The sequence below is a fragment of the Vespula vulgaris genome, chromosome 1, assembly GCF_905475345.1.
Source record: "Vespula vulgaris chromosome 1, iyVesVulg1.1, whole genome shotgun sequence".
Lineage (NCBI taxonomy): Eukaryota > Metazoa > Arthropoda > Insecta > Hymenoptera > Vespidae > Vespula > Vespula vulgaris.
Genome location: NC_066586.1, coordinates 16,599,771 through 16,624,309, shown reverse-complemented (window position 1 = coordinate 16,624,309; position 24,539 = coordinate 16,599,771). Strand labels below are relative to the sequence as shown.

The window sequence follows — 24,539 nt, the reverse complement described above, 5'->3', positions numbered from 1 at the left end:
AAACAAGAAAAGCGTTAATTACTTTCGTTATCGATCTATATTTTTCTACACTTTATGTAGAAGATAAATTTATTGGCACCTTATAAATGTTAATGGTATTCTTACAATACTATCATAGTACGAAATTCTTATCACCCATTTTGTTTTCTATACTATTAATAAAACATGTTTATTAGTGAATTCATTATTATTCCTAAAAAGAATGGCAGCCTCCAAATGTATTGTGAACACGTATTTGTTTTCGTTAAATAAAACTATTAACTATGTCATGTGCAGGATGGAATTTGTCATAGCTACTATTATATATTAGTGGAATAATGAAAAAAAAAAGAAGAAAAATCTGTTTTTATTATTATATGTACATACGGTATCTAGTAACTATGTGACTAGAATATAACTTAATTTCGAATTTGCTATTTTGATCTCAGGATCTTGTTATACAATGAATATTAATTTCTTAAACATTTCAATCTCCATACGTAAGAATAAAATTGTTTATTTCTTCATTAATAGAAATAGTTTATCCACTTTCATCATTGCAATTAATTATCGACTGTCGTTACATGACATGCTTCCTTTTATCATAACTTTATTCAGCGTATAACTAACATTTCGTTAGTCTTTAAATCATATATAATATTCATTCATCATAAGCTTTAATACTGAAGGAAATTAATTGACAAGAGCGCGTAAGATAGATGAATGATATTACATACACAACATTTATTTATATATTTCCGTGTTTTTCCTAACATCCCGTACATGACTTCATCGTTGTAGTTGATTGAAAAATACACTTACAACAATATGAACGTATATGCGTAATACAGTAACTTCATTCATATTTTATTCATTTTTGTTTTTCAATGAATTTTTATAAATATATTATAAATATATTATTAGATATAAGACGTTTTTTATAATGCATCGTATCGAAAAGAAGCAACAGAACATACATTTTTATTAAATGTGATATCAACGTCTTTATTGTGGTATTTCGTTAAAAAAATACACAGTCTGGGTTGTTAAATTAAATAAATAAAACTTTAATCATTATTGCTCTAATGTCTCTAAGAAATTGTTTAAACAAAATAAATGGAACGAATGGAATAAATGCTTCGTTATATATGATTAAGAAATGCATTATTTGCAAGTTGATAAAAATTATTATATCATACCCAGACTGCGTTAATAATTATTAGCGCTCGCACATGTTGGAATGCTTCTCTTGATATTATGTAGTAAATAAACTGCTATCAGTCTTGTAATATGAAAATACTAACAACATGAATAATTGCCATTGATATAAATTCGTTTTTTGTTTCTTAACATTTTAAATCATTTATATAACAAATATTTTATATAACAAATGCCCGCGAGGAGCACTGGAACTACATTGGTTTTACAGTCTGCTCCGTTAGCATATTAAACGGTATTTGACTGAACTAGTCATCGTTAGAATTATTTGACAAGGGCTATATTATTTAAGTAATAGTATATCAACGCTTGCTTATACTAATATTTGGGGATAGGATAAAGGCAATAAATTCAATAAAATCATATCTCTTCTTCTCGCGCCTATACGTAATCTGTAGCATCATGCATATCAGATCTTTATCCTATCCCTAACTATTTTCAAATAATCTCAGCGATAACGTCGATTCCTGTAGAAATCAAAAACGCATCGTACGCTATTTCATGAATTCGGATAAAAAACATGGCAGGTATCTCGTTATTTATTCTTAATACTGAAACGTGTCTCGCATCGTTCCTTCTTTAATTTGTCTCTATTTAGGTACGGCACTTTCTTCATCTTGCTGTTCGCTCATCTCAGCAGCCGAAGGGATAGTAGCCAACAAACGTACAGCTAATCTACACGGTGACGCAGGTGGTTCGGGTTCTTGAATCGCAAGTTGTCGTGTCAGTCGTGGCTTAGGCCTAATAGGTCTTGGAGTATTACGTGCACTGATTTCTAAGGAGGCTGTTGATCTTGACATACGCCACGTACTGGTGCTGGCAGTAGCTGCTGAACCTGACGAGTCATTACGGGATGAACTAAGGTTGGAATCTTGCGATGGTTTCCTAGTGACCAACCAAGACGATGTTCTTCGTTTGGGATCCAATAATCTCAACGGTATACCACAATGATGCGTTTGTCTCCAGGAATCCGAACGAGATGAAGAGAAATTCTCGCTAGAGGAAACGGACGAAGCACGTTTATGCTGTTTCTGTTGAATTTCGGCGATTTGGTAAGCGTAGTGATCGTTACGTGTATAACGTTGTCTTTGATCGGCCGCGCAAGGCCAAAGAAATCTAGCTCCCCACCACCGGTAACTGGGGCACTGGCTCGTTTCCAAGAGTTTCGAAGTGCAGACGCATGGTGCTTGGTGCTCCTTAGAAGATCTGTCTACCAGACTATTTGTATTTGCTGGTGTTTGACGATTACTGAAATTCGAACTATGCCGACATCTGCCGATTCCTCTTGTCACGCGAGACTCTTCAATAGCTTTGCATATTAAAATGCAATCCTTTTTGAATTGCTTCGTAAGAATAGCATAGAGAAAAGGATTGCAACAGGAATTCAATGGTAACACGAAAACTGCAAATACCTTTGCTTGCTCTAAGGATACTAATTGTAGTCCGAAAGCTGCGGTAAGCGAGAAGAATGCTATCGGTGACCAACATAAAAAGTCTGTGAACACAAGAAGTGCCATTCGTTTTGCGATACGAGAGTCGTTCGAATTCCAAGCTTGCGAGCCACGTATTGCACAGTACATTTTAAGATAACAGCCCATTAAAATTAAAAATGCTACTCCATTGATGAGCATTAGAAAGACTACGTAAACTAAGGCTGCAGTGCCACTAGTCTCAAATGGTAAACATATCGCAAACTTCCTGTAATCGGAAATACCGAAAAGCGGTAGAGTAGCCATCGATGTAGCAAATCCCCAGCCAATCGTCATGATATAAACGGCATGCTTTAACGAAAGTCTTTTATTGAGATGCATCGCATGGGTTATTGCATAATTTCTTTCTAAGGTGATCACAGCTAGCGTATAGACGCTTAATTCGGAACTCAGGACACCAAGAAATCCTGCTAATTGACATCCTGCCGACATTTGCCAAGGTATGGCATACATTTTGAATTCTCCTAGAGTAGATGCATCAAGCACAGCCAATAAACCTATAACATTTTTTTTTCTATAAACCAAATACTTTCCCCCACTCTCTGACTTTTTAATTATTTATTATCATTGTTATGAAAATCGAGGAAATGTTTTGTTGACGAGCTCACCTAAATAAACACCCATAAAAAAATCAGCTGCAGCTAAATTGCATACTAAAAATCGAGGTACATCCATCTTGCTTCTCGAAAATATTAACACGAATACTACAGTTCCATTTCCAAGCATAGCAAGTAGAAAAACTATCCAGACTCCGCATCGTAACGTCCACCAATCGAACAGATCTTGACATGGCAAAAATGGACCTGAAAGATCGTTGTAAATTAAAGTCATATCTCACGATAGGAATGTGATAAAATACTAACCAGGCTGTGGTAAGCATTGAACATGAGAAGGCACTGTTTGTCCCGGTGCTGCATTCTGCCCAATTTGTTCCTCAATGTAGTCCTCGCTGTAGGGTGGTACGTTGCCGGAATATGTAAAATCTGGACCAAAGTTATCCCAAAGTTCGTTTAGTTGCGACCCAAACTTATCGCTCAAATTATCTAAAAAGTATAATCGCTATAGTACTGATTTAACTGCTTGTCAATTTAACGCATGCAAGACTTCTTGAATGAGGTTTTTCTTGTACCGCACACAAGTGTACACAAAGTGTAACAAGAGCTGTGAAATGTATGTATCAAAAATGTTAATTGTATTAATTATGAATTTCATATTAGTTTGCTGTTAGTTTGACATTCCTGACAAGTTATGTACTAAGCAGCTTACCTTTATCATGTTTTATTTTATATCATGCAAGATGCAACCTTAATAATTCAGTTGGCTGTGAATTATAACATGTAATAAACTCTGTTCTTATTTCCATTAGAGATATGACAATACAGGCGCGCGAATGATTTCACGTAAGCATATATAAATAATGTGCATATATATATACATATATATAAACAATATAAATAAAATGAAATTCTTACAAATATCTTTCTCTCAACATAGCATACTCTTGTTTCATTCACATATTACACAAATACAAAGTAAAAATAATATTAATGACTTACTTAGATGAGGCCAAACATCGCCGAAACTGGAGTTCCACAAGGTCATGTCGAATTCATTATCCGTAGGGAATAAAATAGATTCTTGTAATGATGATTTTGTCACGGTGTCTTCTATCTCGATTGATAGAAATGAACAGCAGTGATAAGCGTACGAAAGAACCATGGTTTGCACGCGTGGAAATTTATCAGGTGACGGGAATTGTCTTAACGCTGGATTATTAAAAGTTTTCAAATGTAACAAGCCTGCAAGTCCATTAACTGGCAAAGTTGGGAACACGTTGTTTCCAAGATTTCTAAAAAAATCGAGGAAAATTTATATAGCAGCCTAATATTAGAAACGTATTTGAAATTTTATATTTTCTTTATACTTACAGATCCTCCAAATGTTTCGTCTCTGTAAACGCACCAGGATCAATGTAATCTATGTAATTACTTTCTAAATCCCTAAAAGAGAACTATACATGAAACGTGTCAACGGTATTTATCAACATTGACATTCCTATTTATGTGTATTTTAATCATGTATTTATAATATATTGAAACCATCGAAGAGAACATAACTTACAAAACTTGAAGTTTTGATAATCCAGAAAATGCATCTCTCGAAATTGTTTTTAAATTATTATTTGCTAATAGAAGATCATGTAACATGTTCAAAGTTTTAAAAGGTGCATCGGATATCGACGAGATCGCATTGTTTGCCAAATCTCTAAAACAAGATTAAGATATATATTGTATAAAATAAAATTAACGATAAATAATAAGTATACAATACGTAAAAATTTTAAACGCAATATAACTCACATACTTACAAGACGCGAAGATTATGGCAATTTCTTAAATTTGGAATTTTTGTTAAATAATTCGATTTCACATCACTGAAATGAAAATATATTACATGTGCGTGTGGCTAGACTCCTCTTATGTCATTATGCAATAAGATGAACAGAGAGACCTACATTTCGCAAGCCGTCTAGTAAGAGTAATCAATTTCAATTTCGATACAAACACATTTGCAAAAAGAGATCGAAACTATTTTCGTTAAGAAATTGTTCACGCGTTTTTAATTAAATGCATGCTGCCATCATAGAAAAACTTACAAACTTTTCAATTTTGGACATTGAACGCAAAGATCTGGTGGAATTGCTTTAAGCCGTGCACGATCTAATTTCAACACCTCTAAAGAACTCGTTCCATTGAGATTGGGAAAAACTCTCATTTCTTTTACATCAGACAGTATTCTGTAATATATTTTTTTCGTCATACACCAGTATCAATATAACATTTGTTTTTAAATTATTCAAAATCTTCCTTATATACGATCAAATAAAATTCACAGAAAAACATTGATAATGTTCATTTCGCGAAAAAATACATGTACTTACAACTTACGAAGTTTATGAAGATTTTGAAAAGTATTATCGTTTATCTGTTTAATCGGATTTCCACGTAAATCGAGTGATATCAGACTGTCAATACTTTGAAATATATATCCGTCGAGTTGTTGTATTTTGTTGTTAGAAATGGATCTGTGAGAAATTAGAATAAAAACTATTTTTGATTATGTAAGTAATACGAAGTGATATTCAGAACATGGATTGTAAAAAAAGAAGAACTTACAGATCTTCGAGTGCGTCAAGTTTTATAAGAGCAATCGGAATTTCTGTTAAATAATTGTCATCGAGTTCCCTGAAAAATATTAATATTAATAACAAACAAAATCTAAGTGTGATGCCGACAAAATTTAGGTACTCACAATACTCGAAGACTCGTCAAATTTTCAAATGCATCTTCATGAATTGTATATAGGTGATTACGTCGTAACGACCTTGAAAAATTGTACAAATAATTAGTTATATTAATAAGAGAACATTTTATTGATTAAGAATATATGTATATCTACTCACAAAAATTCAAGATTAGAAAGTTGATGAAAAACGTGCGCCGAAACACGCGTTATATTGTTGTTTGTCAAATCACTGAAATAAGTTGAAAACATATATATATAAATATTATAAAATTTTATTTATAATAATCTAGTATTTATTAATAATCGTGTATATATATAATATGTTTCCTTTTAATATCAATTTATTTCAAATAAACGCGCGAAATAATGGCTTCTTTATCAATTTAGAAAATTATTACCATCTCTAAATATTTATATAATCTAATCGAGCATACAAAAGGTATCCATATTTCTAACATCTAAAAGTTATGCGGATATCAGAACGATATAAATAATTCTAAGCCAAGCAACCTTTCTGTTAGAGCCCGTAATATTGCTGGAATCTAAATCTGCAGAGTGCTCGCAGAATTGTCGCTCGCGCTTGAGAGATAACTTTGGAAAAAAGAAGAAGAGAAAAGAAAAGAATATAATAAAGTAAGCTTAATAGTATATAACTTTGTGTGTATGTATCTATGTGTATTAACACCATTCTTTATATATTTTTTGATATATATTTTTTTTAACAAATAAAATTCAAGCTGTATATTAATCCGAATTTTTGTCTATTTGTTACATGAGTTAAATGGAGTCTTAAAATTTATTTTCTCTCTTTCTCTCTCTCTCTCTATCTATTTATCTATCTATCTATCTATTTATCTATCTATTTACCTATTTTTCTTTCTCGTTAAAGTTAAAAAAATATTTTTAAAAATGTAACAAATTCAAATCGTATATTATTTTAGATTTTTGTCTACGTAAGTACTACGCGAATCAAGTAGTTCCTAAATTTGTCCTCTCCCTCTCTCTCCCTTTCTTTCTTTCTCTCGTAAAATTTAAAAAGAATTATTTCGAGAAGAAAGAAAGGAATCATTAAGATTGTAGCATCATTGGAATTAATTAGTGTGCGCAGAATGAAAGAAACGTGAGCAGGTATAGGTAGGTTACGTTGAAGTGTCACACTCGTCAAGTACGGCCGTGACCTCGCGCTGAAATATTTCTCACCGATCGACCGACATCGGTCTCGCATGAATCATTTTCTTCGACTGGTTTTCTCTAAGCGAAAACATATCTAAGAAAAAGTTTGATCAGTGCGTGCGCCTCTTCTCTTGCAGATAATCAAATATTTAAAGTTTTGCAGAGAGAGATATTTGAGAAAATATATATATATATATATGTAGAAACTTTACTCGACACAACAGTTTCATAGTGATCGATGACTTAGTATTTATTGACATTAGATCCTAGACGAAACAACTCATTCGCTTAGTCTGACATCAAAATAGAATTATATGTTGAAATTAAGATTTTCGATTAGATGAGAATTTAAATGTAGCAACATACTAATTTTATAGTAGAGAGTGAATTTCGAATAAACCAATTCCATCGTTCTCTTCTCATCGTTCATTGTCAGAATCGTATACATGTCTACTCGCACGAACGTTCTCTCATTCCAAGCATACTTTCGTTCAGTTCCATAATTCGTACAACGCGAGCAACATAAAGAGTAACAGTTTCGACACTCCTAAAATACTGACTGGTAGAAATTTAAGTTTCGACAGTCATAAGTTCTAGATTTCTTTCGGAGAAACTCTTAATAGCTTGATCGTAAAAAAGAAAAAAAAAAGTTATTCGCAAAAACATTACGAATATAATATGACAATGTCGTGACTCAAATTATTTCACAACGCACAATGTGAACTTCATATATTATAAAGTAGTAATAATGAATGAATATGTATATTTTCTTTAAAAAATACAATACCATTTATGAATGAAAAATATTATATAAAAATGCTAATTTTATTACTCTGATTTCCTTAAATTTACTTCGCCATTTAATTCCTAAGCGCGCAATATTTGAAATTGTCCTCGAGTATGATTAATGTTTTTCGAACGATTTGTCTCTCTAAATCGTTAGAAAATAACTAAATATTTTCATCGTGCTCTTCGATTCAATAAGTAGTTTGACGTGGTATCAAAAGAAAAAAAAAAGAAAATAAAACAAAACAAGAAAATTAATTTGTTCGAATTACAAATAGATTAGATATAGACAACGACACGTCTAGAATTGTTCGACTTGTTTCGCTTGAAAAATGAAATTACGAGAGATTGCATTCCTTTCGGCGTCGTGTATCCGCGTCTTCGAGAAAGAAACCAAAAAAAGAAAGAAAGAGAGAGAGAGAAAATACGAGCATACTTCAAGACGCGCTTCGAAGGGCGACACTACATTACTAAACTACTACTATACTACACTATTCTACTATTACTCTACTACATTATTACTATACTACTACTGCTGTTATTACTACTGCTACTATACTAACGCGACGATAGTAAAAATGACAAGACAGAACGTGACAGCTGACGCGTGACTTTCGTCCTCTAATTGGATGCAATGAAAAGTGCATCCTTCTTATTTATGATACTTGCAGTTTAGTGATATTAGCCGGCGATCGAAGAACGATGCTTTCGAAGGACCGGCTCTTTAAAGCTGATAAAAAATCTGGTCCGCGACATATGAATCCTCGTCCATCGGCTGTGACATTACAAGTCTCCATCGCAGTGAGACTTCGAAGGATAATTTCGTCCTGAGCGTAAGAGGTACGACAGGACAACATCATCGCCAAGACGATCATCGTGCCGTAAGTAAAATGCAGGCGCATGCCGATCAAACTGGCAACGTTTTATCGTGGCAACCCTCTCTTCTCTTTTTTCTTCTTCTTCCTCCCTTTCTTCCGTTTCTTTTCTCTTTCCTCGTTTCTTCTTTTCCTTTTTATCCTCGATATTGGCCACACAACTCGCACGTACTCCGTCGCCGTCGCCGCCTGCGGGCCAAGGGAAACGAATTCCGAGCACGCACGAATATTCCGCCTCGCGTTTCTCCGCTCGAAATATAACCAAGTAACCTTCCAAAAGAAATGTCTGTGGCCGCACGACGACGACAACGAATTGACCAAATTTAACTGAACGAATCAACGTCGAATAATTATTGTCGCTCCTTCTTGATAAAAAGAAAAAAGAAGGGAAAACACGAATTATTTTCTAAGAGTCGACATACATACATACGACCAACAACCACCAAATCATTCACACCGCGTACATACGTACATCTACCCACGACGTTGTACGTTCACTGACTGGATCTCGGTGTGGCGAACGACAAGCGCGAAATATCCTGGTGGAGGGGATGCTCGTACACTGATTTTTCCTCTCTCGTTCATTCGATATATATTGTACACAACGCTTGGCCTTTCTTCGACCCCCACTCTCTTCCCTCTTTCCTTTCCTCTATCCTTTTCTCTCTCTCCCTTTCGTCGCACGCGCCAACTCCAACTAGGACCAATCGACTTTCTCTCTCACCCTACTCGCTGCGTAAACCTTGCCTCAAGATTGAGAAGCGCGCGAGAACCCTTCGTATATGCATTCACGTACATTCATTATTATTTCTTCATTATCGTCAAGGAAAAAAATACTCAAAGGGATGAATTTCTTCCCCTTCCCCGCTGTCTTTTATTTAAGAGTATATATATATATATATAAGAAAGTATGTGTATATGTCATATAGATGAAAACAAAAATATTTGTTACTTTTATCGTTAATTATTGTTTTTTCCGTCATTTATCTCGAGCTTATCTACTTTATAAAAAACGATACGATCTGACTATGAAACAACGATGTATCTACTTTTAGGTTAACGTAGAAAAGATGAACAATTTTTTCTCTCACATTTTTCTTTTCTTTTTCTTTTTTTTTTTTACTCCTGTAAAAAAGAAAAAAAGTGTTCTTTCGGAAAGCTCGAGCTCCAGAATACGACGAAACCATTTCACGTTCCTTCGCGTTTATCTCTGACGTCATAGATCGTTCGTCTTCACCCTATATATCCCGCGGAATCTCGGACGCATAACCTCGGATTCCGTTTCCGATTTCGATCTCATATACATAAGCGCAGATCCTTCCTCTCCACAGTGTTTCGTAAGTTTATTAGCTCTGTATTTTGGTGTCTACGGATGACAAAATTTTTTTATTATTAGAATTAATAAGTATTTGAATTTGTTTTTAAAACATTCGATCCAATTATTCTGTATTTCTTTGGTCACGTGACCATGATCGATCTGTCATCCCTAAAGATTTAACAATCAATAATTAAAAATTAAATTAAATATTCAATAAAACATTCCGACAATTTTCTAATAGGAAATCATGATATTTACATTATCTCCGTATTCGAATATGCCAGTTGATCGAAATTGAATAGGAAAAATATTACATTTTAGAAAGTTCCAATTTCATCTCACGTTACGTGGCAGATATTCTCTTAAATAAGATTCAGTTGGTAGATGTCTAACGATAAAAAAATAATTTGAATCTTTACAACCTTTAACTATGATAATGTAAAAATAATTCTATTGCATTGTTAAAAAATAAAATAGAATTATATCAACATAACCAAGGACGTGAGAAGATAAAACGATCTATACTCCTCACATAAGAGTATTGTTAGTTACAATCTTACTTCATAATGGCTCTTCAATTATCTTAATTACAAGTTATTTCTAATTTATTACCTATTCAACATTCTTTTTACTATCCTAATAACGATCATACGCATATAACATACATAAGAACGTATAATTACAAATTTTTTTTCAAACTTTATCATGAATTTTTCAATAATGTTTTATAAAAATGGAAATAATTATAATTAGAGGATATTATTCATGTAAAAAAAATAATGTTATTATAAGTACGAAGGTAGATATTTTTTATTAAAATGTATAAATATCCGTGATTTCATTTTCCCTTTTATGAGAAATCAGATCAATAAAGAATAAGAAGTACAAACGAAATATTTATGTGCGAGTATGCTCTTGTCAGCGATTATATAAATTTTTACAACAATATTAAATGCATGCACATTTGGAAAAAAGATGAAATATTAGAAATACCAAAATATGATACCAAAGTTTAAATATGAAACGAAACGAAATTATTATGAATCGAAATAAAAAAGAATGATTTATTAAATCTTAGATTTTATTCCCTTAGATTTCTTATTCTCAACAATGAAAAAGGTAGGCTTATTCGAATGCAAATCGTCGCATGATTCATCTCGTTTAAATATGTTGTGTGTCTAGCAACGAACTTTCACCGACTACTTAATCATTGCTCAGTAGAAAAAAAATGAAAAAGAAGAAGGAATGACAAACGAAACATAATAAATGTCATATTGACATACAATAAAGGATTAAATTAAAATAAGATATATAGAAATTTGTTGTTATAGATAATATTTACATATCTCCAATCAATTTATCCTTTAAGTAAAAAAATTTGTAAAAAATGAAAATAACAAAATTAAATGCTAGAATGTTCAGATTTCGTAATTTTTTCTACGTGTCCGTCATATAAAAACTCTACAATTTACAAATTGATAATTTAACTATGGAAGTCCTATGTGAATGTTTACAATGGTAAATCAAAACGATTATTTTTTATACATGGAAAAAAAGTGGCACAGAGATACATTATTTCAAAACGTTTAAATATTAAATTATTTATAATATATATATTCCCTTGCTTTCTAAAAAATCTCTGTACTCTTGCAACGTAAGTACTAGTATTAGTACTAGTAATACTGAAAATACTTAATATCCACCTATATTATTGCTCAATGTATGATTATGCTCAAAATATAAACATTCTTATTTTTTTTTTACACTTTTTTTGTAACTGTATATATGTGGAACAAATGGCAATATTAACTAATCCTCTGTAGTAAGTTGATACCGCGAACCCAAACCCTCATTTGTAAAAATATCGAACTCTTCTCGACTTGTTAAGGCGGAACGAACATCGTCCAACGACAAAGTTTGTGGATATCTGTAAATAAAATTAATTTACGATGATTACATATGTCACTGATTTTATAACAGTTAATTATTATATTAAATCAGATAATAGTAATTGTAAAATATTATTACTCTTTGCCATTAGTCTTTTCCCAAGCTTTTGCTAAAGATGTTCTGACAATATCTTCCATAAAGCATTCCATGGCCTGAAGAAATAAAAAAAAATATATTTATATATATCTTATATTATGTACTTAAAATTAAAAAAAAAATTTGTTATGTGATAATTATAATATAACAATTAATATTACCCGTATCATGACACGACTTGCAGTGCAATGAAACACGTTAGGAATAATTTCTTCTGGTTTTAACGTAATGCCAATGCTTCTAGTTGTCTCGCAAATAAAATTATGCAATGGTAATAATTTCTCTTCCATATCAAGAGATATAGTTCCAGATGTTATTTCATTACTAGAGTCAACTTTTATACAATTTTGTTGCATCGTTTTATCGTTTTCAGGATTTTGACAAGTTAGTATGTCAATGTCTTCCTCTTGAGAATCATCGTTATCCGTTGTTAAATTCTTTGACATATCATAAGACGTTTGAAGCCACTTTTGAAACGCTATTGGTTCTGTACACGTTGACATTGTTGCTGAAATCTCTGAACATGGTAATCTTTTTGCTCCACTCGTTGTTGTTGTTGTTGCATCTATGCCAAAACAAGAACGTGTTGGTGTATATCCATACAATCTTGCCCAAAGTATTATCTCTTTCACTGACCATAATTTATCTTCCACAGTAAGTTTTTTACGTAAAAATGATCGTACTGTTTTTGCTCGCCACCATTCATAAGCTGCACGTTTACCCATATTATGATTAAAATATTCTTCCTCTGTGGCACAAGCATAAGGATGTAAACGTTTGTAATCTGGATCGGATGCATATGGAGTGACAATAGGTATCCTACGTATAATAAATCGTAATAAACCTTCTATATCTGTGATTTTTACAGTTTCTATCGATTTAAGAACTTTATCATATAAATCTTCTTTACTGTGAAGCTTCAATTTATCTTTACCCAAAATAATTCGTGATTTTGCTATTTTACCATTATGATTAATTGATTTTGGAAGTATTTGATCTTTTTGCAATGATGATGTTTCTAAACGTGAAGAGTTTGTATTATACGAATTTTTCATATTGTTAGAAACATTGTCTACTATTTTTAATGCTGGTACATCAGAATTCAAATTTAACAAGAGACTGTTTGATGGTTTAATCTCCAATATTGCATATGTATTATCGTTTTTATTATTTGCAGTTGATTGCCCCGTTTGTTTTGTTTGTTTTTTCAAGACACTAGTTCCTCTAGGAATAAGTATACTTGTCTTTGAATTAACATAACTCAAACAATTGTTTGTATCAATTTTGCAATGATTTTTTGCATATTTGACAATATTCATTTTAGAAGGACATGTAGTATTTGCTTCCGTTGAAGTACGTTTATTATTTTGTAAAATTAACATATGCTTTCCTACAGCTGGTTCAAACGAAGGAGGTATTGAAATTTGTAATGGACACAAACTTGATTTAAAATTCATTGGACACAAAGTACTTTTATTTGGCTCATTTATATTACTTCTAAAATGTTCTTTTTGGATAACTTCTTCAGAACATATCTCTTCCTTTCTTGTTAAATCCATCTTGGGATCAATGCTTTCTAACGAAGACAAAACTTTGCTGGTATTTTTAACCCATAATGACGATGCTCCAACTTTTGTATATTTATTTTCATCACTTATATCTTTTTCAATATTATGTTTCTTATTTATGCTAGCGTTAATTTCAGCAGATTTCTCTGTATTTGTATTAGATGTGCATTGCCAGTTATTAAAACATTGCTTTACTGAATTTGTATTATTTCCAGATAGTTCTACCATTGAATTCATGGATTTCTTAATCGGATTAATATCAGGTGAATGTTCTATAGTTATATTATTCTCTACAAATAAGTTAGTTTCATTAGATATATAATTATTTAAATAATCATGATCATGACAAACAGAAAATTGTATCTGTTCCAATTGTGTCATGTTACTATTACAACTAGATGTAAGTGTATTATCATCTGTCATAAATGACACTGACTGTGTAGTAACCTCATCATTAGGCTCAGATTTAACAACGGATACATCTAATTGTATTTTCATATCATTTAACTTATTGTCTATATTAGGAACTTCTATATCATTTGTTTCAGATTTCACAGTAATTATAGCAGAATCAATTGAAGTACTTGATTTTTGTATTGTTCCAATCATTGAATCAGATTTTTTGTCATCATTAATAGTACAAGAATTTATTTCTTCTGTAGAACTGTCAGAAATTTCATTATTAGCTTGTATAAGAGCACTTGGATCCATTGTATAAATCCATACATCAACTACAGTTTCAGAACCTAATGTTTGAAGGCCAGTATATGTACGATCTAATTTGAGATGATGAATAATATCCATTGGTTTATTAATTGGATTTTTAAAATGTAACTGTACTCTTAGTGGAAATTCACCCCAACCTCGTCTTGAGAGATGAAATGGAGCAGATGATACTTCAACAACATCATTTGGTCTGTAACTTGGATGCAAAAAAAATCTAACTTTACTTACAAAATCTCCAATATTAGAAACCTCTTTACTACCTCGTACATATATTGTCCATTTATGACTGGCAGGATCTTCTCTCCAGTCTGGTGGAATCCACTTGGAAATATTACCAATTACTATGCGTTTTCTTACTTTATGCCTAACACCTCTAGAAGGACATGCAGGTTCTGGTACTCCACTTTTTGGTGGTATATACCGTGGAATTTTTTTTGGTGGTTGAATATCATCTTCACTTTGGTCTTCAAACTGCATACTTGTGTTACACTCCTTTGAGGATTCCGTTGTATTCTCAGTCTTTAAAACATTATGCTCGGTTGGTTTTGTTTTTGTAGGCGAAAGATATGAGTATCCATTTAAAAATCGTGGATCCGTGGATGTAGATGGTACAGCAAAATCATTATGTGGCCGTTTAGGACTTTTTCCAATCAATTGTTTAATTGCTGGATGGATACGAACTTGTTGCGTTTCTCGAATCTGAGAGGCTTGACATTGTTTACGATTATAGAAATCAGTAATGATGACGTATCGTAATAAATGTAGAGTCTTCAATGCCTTATGTAATCTTTCTTGAATTTGTAAGACTTCATTTCTCTTTGCATCTATTTCTTGTGAAAATTCCTTTTCAATAATTGCAGTTATTTTTCTTGCTGTTGTGCGAGCTAATCAATAACAAATTTAATTGTTATTTAATCAATAACAAATATAAATTGTCTATTCATTAATAATATAAAAATTTTTAAAAATTTGATCTTACCATTTTCTTCACAAACTTCTTCTTGATTTTTATTAGTAGATATTGGAATTGTGTAATCAGGATCTTGATCATCAAGTAGATTCTTCACGTTACTCATTTAGCGTATTTAGTCTAAATAATTTAAAAATTCACTTAAAAATTAAACTATCAAAAAAAAGATGCATATATTAAAAATCTAATTTATATTAAAAAATATCCACCTTTTAATTTATTACTATTAATTATACATTCAAAACTATTTATTATTTTACCTGAGCACTGTCACAAATTTTAGAATGCAAGTGTATAGTAGTGATGCACTTATGACACAATTTATAACCAAATAAAATATTATTTATATGTGTTTTTAAAATCATTAATATCATAATTTAAGTGTATACTTTAGTTTTTTCACTGCTTACTTTATTTTAAATGCAATTATTGAAAAGTTGTAAATAATACAGCTGTACGAAAAACCAGATTCAGGTTATATTATAATCACTGCAAAATGCATAAACTCTACACATCAGTACACATGGACGTCAGTCGAGTAAAAACCTCTACAGAATATATTGACTTCACAAATGTAATATTGCCTCATGTATTTAATCTATTTACAATTTCATCCTTTATTTCTATTGGACGATTGCCCTGCCACATTGAAGAACGAGCACCAATGAGAATATAATAAAGTACTACTGTACTAAAGTACATACCGTACATTTAGAAGTCCAAGTTGCACATCTACCTCTCTCTTTCCTCCTGGTTTCGACGGAGGCAGTTTCTATTTTCCATTTTTTCGGCCTGGAAAAGAGAAAGGTTCGTTAATAATTATTGTGTGAAAGAATCTGAAAACATCGTTTATTTATAAATCATTATACTAATATTGATGACTTGATTTTTATTATGAAATATTTTTCTTTAACTTAAGAAATTAATTGACCATTATTTCAGTCTCTATAAATTATTGGAAGGTTCAATTATAAAAGCATTGTATCTACGTATGTCACTTTTATTTTTCTTCAAATTGTTATATGCAAAAACAGAAGATTATTATTCTTAAGAGTATGACTATGTCAACTATCAAATTTTTTGAAAAATGTGTCGTGTGACCAAAGAAAATTATTAGTCAAAAAATAACCTCTAAATATATGCAGCAATTTTTAAGGTATCTTATAATTGCAAAATTGTATTGAAAAGAATATTTTTATTACAGAACACCATTCAAGATGGTGAAGATTATGAAAAGTGGTAAAGTTGTACTGGTCCTTAGTGGTCGGTATGCTGGAAGAAAAGCTATTGTAATGCGTACTTTTGATGATGGTACTACAGATAAGCAGTATGGACATGCTATGGTTGCAGGTATCGATAGATACCCACGCAAAGTCCATAAAAGAATGGGAAAAGGAAAATTACACAAACGTTCCAAGATTAAGCCTTTTGTAAAAGTAAGTTGAATAAAATATTAAAGGTTTTGCTTGTCATTCTATATTTTCTTATTTATACTGCTATGATTGTTTTAGGTTTTAAATTACAATCATTTAATGCCTACAAGATATACAGTACCAGAACTACAATTAGATAAAGTAGCTCCTAAAGATCTTAAAGATCCGATGAAACGAAAGAAGGCACGATTCCAAATCCGTGTTAAATTTGAAGAAAGGTATGTAAACTTGTCAGTTTTATTCTAAGATCAAAAAATGCTTAATAAAAATATTCATTGCAATGCTGTACTTCATATAATTTGATAAAAAATATAAAATAAATTAAAGAATATATCAGTACAAATAATAATTCTTATATTTTTTTACAGGTACAAATCTGGTAAAAATAAGTGGTTCTTCCAAAAATTGAGATTCTAATCTTTTCAAATAAATACTTACATTCAAAATATATACTGTGTCCAATTCTTTCTTATTGTTACATTCAAACTTTGATATTCCTCATTGAAGTATTGATTGAAATATTTGAAACAAGATCATTTGTAACATTTAAAATTGCTTGAACAATTAATTTAAGGAATATAATTTATTTTACATTAATACATAGTATTGACAATTTTTACTATTTTATAGTTTTAATAAATAAATATAAAAACGTTGATAATTTTAATAAAATGATTAATTAGCTGCTATTGATTACTTGTCAAGCTTTGCAACACGTTCAGAAAGCGACGTTATATTATTTTTTATAACTTCTAAATTTGATGCAAAACTTTCTTGTACACCCGCGAGTAAACATTTATTGCTGTCCATAAATTGAGTATTTTGTTTCTGTAGATCTTCAAACTGTTTCATTGCCTTACTATAGTTTGCAGCTATTAAAAAAGAAAATAATTATGATAATACAAGATAATATATATCATCCTTCATTTAATAGTAATAGAATAAATATTTTTATATGTTTATACTTCATTGTATAGTATAAAATTTGGACTGACCTTGTTCATGTATAGTACTCAAAGATGTCATTCGATTTATAGTTAGGGGTAAAATATCTGACATACTTTCTGTCTTTTTTACTATTTTATACATTTCTTCGATCTGTCATAACGAAAAAGTGATTAATTACTTAATTCTATCTAATTTCTATGCTTCATTAATAACTTATATGAAACCTTTTGTTTTAATTCTGAATCAGGAGTCAAAGTAGATTTCTTCTGAGCAATAGTATCAATCCTGTAAATCAAAGCAGATAATCTACTTTCGATGGCATCTAGCTGACTTGTATCTAAAAGTGCAGCTTTTGCACTTAGTTGTTGTACTGCATCCATTATACCTTGACATTTTAAATTCTACAAAGCATAAAATGGTATAAAATTACTTTCACAATTAATAAGAAATGGAAAGATATAAATTACTTCAAAATGTTATCTTTACCCGAGAAAAAACAGAAAAATTTTCATTAGATGTACCAATGACACTTTCAAGACAACATAATCTTTGTTCTAATTGCACGATTCTTGCAATTTCTTGCATCTTAGCTTTTTCTGGAAGATACATCATTTTGTATTCCAAAACACCAGATGGAGATATTTCTTTTGTTTCTGTGATATCTGGTTTTATCTCTGTTTCTGACTTGGAAATGCCAGTGTTTCTAAATACTTCTATTTGTGATATCAGTTGCCTAAAACAATCAATTATATAGGAACTGCTATATAATCATTTATTAAAAACACAAAATATACTTTAATCTAGCTCCTTGAGGATCTGAAAGTAGTTCCATAAGACCAGAACCAAGAGATTCCTCTAATTTTAGATCATTTATTTCTTTTCCTAACTGCTCCACTTGAGAAATTATATCTATTGCAGATTTAACTTCTTCATTTTCTTCTTTTGCATTTTCCTAAACAAGCAAATAAATACATATGTTATAAAACTATTAAATACAAAAAAAATATTTGAAACATTGTACTACCTTCAATGCATTTATTTCTTCATACAATTCTTTTACTTCGCATTGTAAGCGTTGATATTTTTGAATAGGTGTTTCTTTTTCATCTTCACCTGGAAGTTCATAATCTCTAAACCTATATTTAATAAAAATAAAAAATTGTATACTTAATTATATAATATATTCATATAATAATCTAGATACAAAAGTATTTAAGTTGAATACCAACTTGTAACCTGTTCTTGATTTACGCGAAATAGAATCTGAAAAGTCAACTTTTGTATCTCCTACTGTCTTGGTCCTAAATTTACTAAAAGCTTCTCTAGCATTTATATGTAACTTTTCTATGGAATCTGATTCATCCTGGAGACATAAAAAATTAATTTTCATAATATAACAGTATATTATACAATGTCATATTGAATAAAACTGTTTTACCTCTGAGTAAATTTCAAATTGTTCTGACTCTGGTAAATCAGTTGTTTCATAAACATCAACTTGATCATATGCCTGTAATATTTCATAAGTTATTACCAATTTATGTATCTTAGTAAGGTTATACAAGAAAATAAAAGTAAGACTGATATAAAACGTTCAATACAATTGAACTATATGTTTGTGACCTTTACAGAAATACTATCTATAAGAGTATAAAATGTAGAAAATACATACAATTCCAGGTAAATCAGAATATTTAGAATCCGCCATTATGACAACTTATGTAAAGCTTGTACAGCAGAAATGATTCTGTACTTAATGAAAATGATAGATATAACTTATTATTAAAATGCGCTTATATAGTAAAATGACAGCAGTCTGACAATTGTAAGAAATTGGATTGACAAAGATAGAATACACGTAGACCGTGGTACAGATCACTTGTTCGGTGTTGTGCGATTGGATATCCTGTGCACTGCCCTCTATTTTCGTTTGTACCGAAGCTCCATCTAGGTCAGAAACATTCATTTGAAATATCGAAATAATTTTATTTCATGCAAAATCTACAATAGAATGGAACGAATCAATTATATATATATAAAAAAAAAACATATATATAGTGTTCGTACATTTTTACTATCTATGTTTAAATATTCACACAGCAATGTTGTATTATAATAATTATTTTATTTACAATTTATAAATCACTTAAGAATATAATCTTCTGGATAAGCTAACAATTTTGGAAATTGTTCTACTTCTTCTTTAGGAATTTGATCTAATCTAACTGGAACTGGTCTTAATTGTTTAATCTGATTAGAAACATTTTGAAGCATCTCTTGTGGAACATTTTCATCTGGGAAAACATGTAATCTTTGCATTGTGTGTCTTCTTTGTAAATTTCCCTTCAATGCATGATATACTGCTTTAGTTACTATCTATATAAGGATAATAATAAATAAAAATAAATTATCTTATTAATAAAGTCTATGAATATAAGATACATTTTTTTAGATATAATACATGTTCATTTATTACCAAAGTTGGATTTTTATTATGAAGTTCCCATGCAAGAGTCCAAGAAGCACCACCAATATATGTAGTATGATGGAAATATACACGTTTTCGCCATTCGTCTCCTCGTAAAGCTATATCTTTACTGTTTATTACAATCACATGATCACCACAATAATCTGTATGAAAGATCACCATTTTGTAAACTATATATTTTTTAAATGTAAATATCAATATACATTTAAGTATTATGATATTAGACTTACTCATTGGGTGATATATCGGCTTATGGATACCCATAAGATAAAGTTTTATTTTTTCTGCACTTAGATAAGGATCTTGCCATTTTGCATCATATATATGCCAAATAGTTGAAAAAGTGCTCCATTGCTAAAAAATTTAATAATTTTATTAAATAAAAATAAGGGCGGAAAAATGATTAATATTATATTATTAATTTAAAAATATATATTTTAAAAAACAAACCTGTGCTCTTCGTAAAATTGACATAATAATTAAGATAACTTTTGATATTAGCGTATATAATAATGTCAGAATTTAATTCGAAATGTACATAGCTCTTTATAAATCTTCAAGTATTTTTAAATTATTTGTAATATAACCTATACTGATATGATTTCAGATAAAGTATAATATGGTATCGAAACGGATACAATATGGTTATCGATAATCGCAAAATATCGATACACTGTCATATTGCTCCAAGTCCAATGAATTTCTTCTAATTATTTTTCGATTTAATTATATTTCTTTTCTTTATATTTTCTGTATCCATTATATTATCGAAACTTTTTATTTAATAAAAAACTGCTAACATACTAGTATAGTGTATGTGGATGTATAAGAATATAATGAAAGAAAAATTTGTTATAAAATTTTTATTAAAACTTGTAAGTATAAGTTTACATAAACATGCAAATTTCTTCTTTAATATTTTTCATTAATACATTTTTTAAATCTTATAAATGAATGTTTTTTTAATTTAACAAAGACGGCGCTGTGAAGCTTTATAAGGTAAAGTGTCAGAGTTATCGACACTACCCGTATTGAATGTGAACAAATTTCATGGTTGAAATCACGTGACCTTGCAAACGACCTCTAATTCGGCACGAGCGTTTCCGTCATTTGGTCCTGCTTTATCATATCTCCTAGTTTCTGAAGTGCTTGTAGACGATTTTTAGGTAACTATACTATTTGAAAAATCTTTTTTTATAAACTTTAACTATCTCACTTCGGTAGTGTACATAGATATTGTTAAAGCGATCAAGATATGATACGTACCACAGCGAGGCTACGTAATGATTTGGCACGCACGATACTTCGAAGTAGTATGGGCCCTAACATCGTTAGAACCGTGATCATTAGATGTCTTCACAGAAAATATTTACAAAGGTATACGTATTGCCGATTCTTCTGTTAATTATTATTTCATTAACATTTTGCTCTCATTATTCATTCGATTTTCATTTAATCATTAAAGTTATATGTTATTAGTATTTTATTTCTACTACTTAATTATGTATTCAAATCTATATATAAAGATCTACATGATTTTAATTTATGATACTGAATATACTATATACAAGTTTTTATTGTAAGTTAATATTTTTGCATTCCTTTCCTTAATATGTGTATATGTTTGTTTTTATTGAAACTGTATTGCCTGATATAGAATATTATTTATTTTGAATTTTATTTATCGTTAATTAACAGATATACTGATATGTTAGTTAAAACATTCGATATCACATTATATCATCACATGATTCTTAACATTTTTTAGAGTATATCACTGCTTTCTTGCTTGGTATTCAGGATTCAGGTCCACGATAGTTTACGTTTTACGGTGATACCATGGCAACAACAATTACGGTTTTATGCAGACTTTCCTGACCATATTAAAGTACAATTACCTGCACTTTCTCCTACTATGGAAACAGGTACTATTGTAAGTTGGCAAAAAAAAGAAGGTATGTATATTGAAAAAACTACTTAATAAATTAAATTTATAATATATAATTTTTTAATGTCTTATAATAATATTATTTTATTTTATTTTTAACAGGAGATAAATTAAATGAGGGTGATTTATTAGCAGAAATTGAAACAGATAAAGCAACAATGGGATTTGAAACACCAGAAGAAGGTTATTTAGCTAAAATACTTGTACCTGCTGGATCAAAAAATGTTCCCATAGGCAAACTTGTTTGCATCATTGTTTCAAATGAAGAAAGTGTTAATGCTTTTAAAGACTTTAAGGATGATACAGTAGCACCACCTATTACACCGTCAGCACCAGCTGCGCCTGCTGCACCAGCACCAGCTGCACCAACACCTGCTGCACCAGCACCTGCAGTTGCACTTCCACCTACAAAAATCACACCAGGAGAAAGGGTATATGCCAGTCCATTAGCTAAAAGAATTGCTGCTGAAAAAGGACTTAGTTTAGAGGTAATCTTACATTGTTAAATACTTTTTTACATTAAATATCTTGAATATTTTCTGCTAGATGTAAAGATGGAGTAGAAAAAAAAAAACAATATTTTTTTATAGGGCCTGAAAGGTACAGGCTTATACAGTTCCATAACATCTAAAGATCTTGAAGGTGCTCCAGTTGCTGCAAAACCAACAGCAAAAGTAGCAGCAAAAGAGGTTGATGTTGCAGAGGGCATTGATGTCCCTGTGTCGAATATACGAGCAGTTATAGCGAAACGTTTACTTGAAAGCAAAAGAAGTATTCCTCATTATTACCTTTCAATAGATATAAAAATGGATGCTGCGTTAGCAATGCGAGAGCAATTTAATAAAATGTTAGAAAAAGAGAAAGTAAAAGTAAGCGTAAATGATATCATTATAAAAGGAATGGCAATGGCTTGTAAAAAAGTACCCGATGGTAATAGTGCTTGGATGGGTGATGTTATAAGACAGTAAGATTTCTAATTTTATTGTTTTCTTCTCTTCTCTTTTTTAGAGTAAAATCGATATTTTAATAATGTTTTTTTAATTTTGTTTTATAGATATAATAATGTAGATGTAAGTGTAGCAGTAAGCACAGAGTCTGGTTTGATTACTCCTATAGTATTTAGTGCTGATGTAAAAGGTATTGTCGAAATTAGTAAAGATGTAAAAGCATTAGCAGCCAAAGCAAGGGATGGAAAACTGCAGCCACATGAATTTCAAGGAGGCACGATAACTGTTTCGAATTTGGGAATGTTCGGCATTAAAAATTTTTCTGCCATTATAAACCCACCTCAATCCATTATTCTTGCAGTAGGTGCATCGGAAGTTAGATTAATACCTGCAAAAAATGAAAAAGGGTATGTTTTCATTTTTATATAAATATTTTCAATTAATTTAAATTAAATATTAAATTAATTCAAATTTTGTTTTATGATTATAGATTTACAACTGCTCAATATATGTCTGTAACAGCTAGTTGTGATCATCGTACGGTGGATGGTGCGGTAGGTGCACAATGGCTTTCAGCCTTTAAAAACTTCATGGAAAATCCAACATCCATGCTCTTGTAGTAAGTCTCGTCATTAACATTTTATATGTTGGATAGTCGAACAATGCACAAGCATCTTCATTCAGGAATGAAAGGTGATACATATCCAATGTGTTTATATATATTATACATTGAGTTTCTAATTATGCATTTTCGATAGACTGATTTCTTTTGCAATCTAAAAATGATTTTTAGAAATGGAATCTTTTTACAGAATTACATTATTACGTGAAGCAACATTATATCGTGAAAAGTTAATCACTAATCTAGTGATACATGCTTTTTTTGATTAATATCATCAATGTTGCTACGATAAAAGCACGTAAAAGATTAAGGACTATCTTCTGAAACTATCTTTAAAATGAAAAAATCAGTCTGAAATATTTTATGTTCAATGTAGAAGATATACTGCCAATTTAGTTCTAAATGATTAAATCATCTAAAAATGGATGAAATGAGTTCTTGGTAAATATCCATGAAACATCTAAATCAGTGTGCCAATAATATCTTGGTATCGATCTTCGGTGGCCACTTGTACATATATGTATTTATGTAAATTGCTTTGTTTATATAGCTCAAAAAATGACCATCATATTAACTACCAAGAAATTAATGAACTACAAATAAAAAAAATAAACTTTATTTAATATATGTATATACCCTATTTAATAAATTATACCTTCTAGTAATTGGAAGATAATGATTTTATATTATTTAGATAA

General features: G+C 30.5%; 6 protein-coding genes across 17 annotated transcripts; 2 read left to right on the top strand and 4 right to left on the bottom strand.

Annotated features, from left to right (window-relative positions):
• Nucleotides 1–18: 18 nt before the first annotated feature.
• Nucleotides 19–9,293, bottom strand: LOC127062637 (lutropin-choriogonadotropic hormone receptor). Of its 3 annotated transcripts, none has more exons than XM_050991270.1 (13): nt 8,622–9,293; nt 6,151–6,222; nt 6,000–6,071; nt 5,864–5,932; nt 5,629–5,772; nt 5,344–5,484; nt 5,056–5,121; nt 4,809–4,952; nt 4,616–4,687; nt 4,244–4,536; nt 3,551–3,730; nt 3,296–3,490; nt 19–3,184 (listed from the first exon to the last, which is right to left on the bottom strand). In XM_050991270.1, exons 1-13 carry the CDS (start codon nt 8,852–8,854, stop codon nt 1,788–1,790), a joined length of 3,078 nt encoding a protein of 1,025 aa, XP_050847227.1. In that variant the 5' UTR covers nt 8,855–9,293; the 3' UTR covers nt 19–1,787. The 3 variants fall into 3 exon arrangements, with proteins under 3 accessions (XP_050847227.1, XP_050847314.1, XP_050847400.1); XM_050991357.1 differs by having other exon boundaries at nt 3,551–3,670; XM_050991443.1 differs by lacking the exons at nt 5,864–5,932; nt 6,000–6,071; nt 6,151–6,222; nt 8,622–9,293 and having other exon boundaries at nt 5,636–5,768.
• Nucleotides 9,294–11,195: 1,902 nt separating this feature from the next.
• Nucleotides 11,196–15,995, bottom strand: LOC127072850 (uncharacterized). Of its 2 annotated transcripts, none has more exons than XM_051013788.1 (5): nt 15,716–15,995; nt 15,465–15,608; nt 12,353–15,369; nt 12,174–12,247; nt 11,196–12,072 (listed from the first exon to the last, which is right to left on the bottom strand). In XM_051013788.1, exons 2-5 carry the CDS (start codon nt 15,559–15,561, stop codon nt 11,955–11,957), a joined length of 3,306 nt encoding a protein of 1,101 aa, XP_050869745.1. In that variant the 5' UTR covers nt 15,562–15,608; nt 15,716–15,995; the 3' UTR covers nt 11,196–11,954. The 2 variants fall into 2 exon arrangements, with proteins under 2 accessions (XP_050869745.1, XP_050869656.1); XM_051013699.1 differs by having other exon boundaries at nt 15,465–15,575.
• A 151-nt stretch (nt 15,996–16,146) lies between these two features.
• Nucleotides 16,147–17,336, top strand: LOC127069940 (60S ribosomal protein L27). 2 transcript variants are annotated; one of them, XM_051007684.1, is made up of 4 exons: nt 16,147–16,262; nt 16,660–16,891; nt 16,967–17,106; nt 17,257–17,336. In XM_051007684.1, exons 2-4 carry the CDS (start codon nt 16,673–16,675, stop codon nt 17,303–17,305), a joined length of 408 nt encoding a protein of 135 aa, XP_050863641.1. In that variant the 5' UTR covers nt 16,147–16,262; nt 16,660–16,672; the 3' UTR covers nt 17,306–17,336. The 2 variants fall into 2 exon arrangements, with proteins under 2 accessions (XP_050863641.1, XP_050863646.1); XM_051007689.1 differs by lacking the exon at nt 16,147–16,262 and adding an exon at nt 16,299–16,444.
• Nucleotides 17,337–17,452: 116 nt separating this feature from the next.
• On the bottom strand, nt 17,453–19,703 carry LOC127069905 (dynactin subunit 2). Its single transcript, XM_051007578.1, has 9 exons — nt 19,509–19,703; nt 19,275–19,346; nt 19,066–19,199; nt 18,861–18,972; nt 18,631–18,788; nt 18,323–18,569; nt 18,061–18,237; nt 17,884–17,986; nt 17,453–17,760 (listed from the first exon to the last, which is right to left on the bottom strand). Exons 1-9 carry the CDS (start codon nt 19,542–19,544, stop codon nt 17,582–17,584), a joined length of 1,218 nt encoding a protein of 405 aa, XP_050863535.1. The 5' UTR covers nt 19,545–19,703; the 3' UTR covers nt 17,453–17,581.
• Nucleotides 19,704–19,801: 98 nt separating this feature from the next.
• Nucleotides 19,802–20,981, bottom strand: LOC127069929 (39S ribosomal protein L13, mitochondrial). The gene is made up of 4 exons (XM_051007677.1): nt 20,775–20,981; nt 20,555–20,678; nt 20,313–20,467; nt 19,802–20,212 (listed from the first exon to the last, which is right to left on the bottom strand). The coding sequence occupies exons 1-4, from the start codon at nt 20,796–20,798 to the stop codon at nt 19,979–19,981; spliced, it is 537 nt and encodes a 178-aa protein (XP_050863634.1). The 5' UTR covers nt 20,799–20,981; the 3' UTR covers nt 19,802–19,978.
• Nucleotides 20,982–21,054: 73 nt separating this feature from the next.
• LOC127069874 (dihydrolipoyllysine-residue acetyltransferase component of pyruvate dehydrogenase complex, mitochondrial) lies at nt 21,055–24,472 on the top strand. Of its 8 annotated transcripts, none has more exons than XR_007783781.1 (9): nt 21,055–21,199; nt 21,301–21,490; nt 21,549–21,701; nt 22,125–22,279; nt 22,375–22,760; nt 22,863–23,236; nt 23,327–23,626; nt 23,710–23,912; nt 24,032–24,472. XR_007783781.1 is itself a non-coding variant. In XM_051007500.1 (9 exons), coding segments are annotated over exons 3-9 (1,467 nt in total). In that variant the 5' UTR covers nt 21,055–21,199; nt 21,301–21,490; nt 21,549–21,579; the 3' UTR covers nt 24,033–24,472. The 8 variants fall into 8 exon arrangements, 7 of the variants coding, with proteins under 7 accessions (XP_050863457.1, XP_050863467.1, XP_050863500.1 ...); XM_051007500.1 differs by having other exon boundaries at nt 23,710–23,838; XM_051007510.1 differs by having other exon boundaries at nt 21,570–21,701; nt 23,710–24,472.
• Nucleotides 24,473–24,539: the final 67 nt, after the last annotated feature.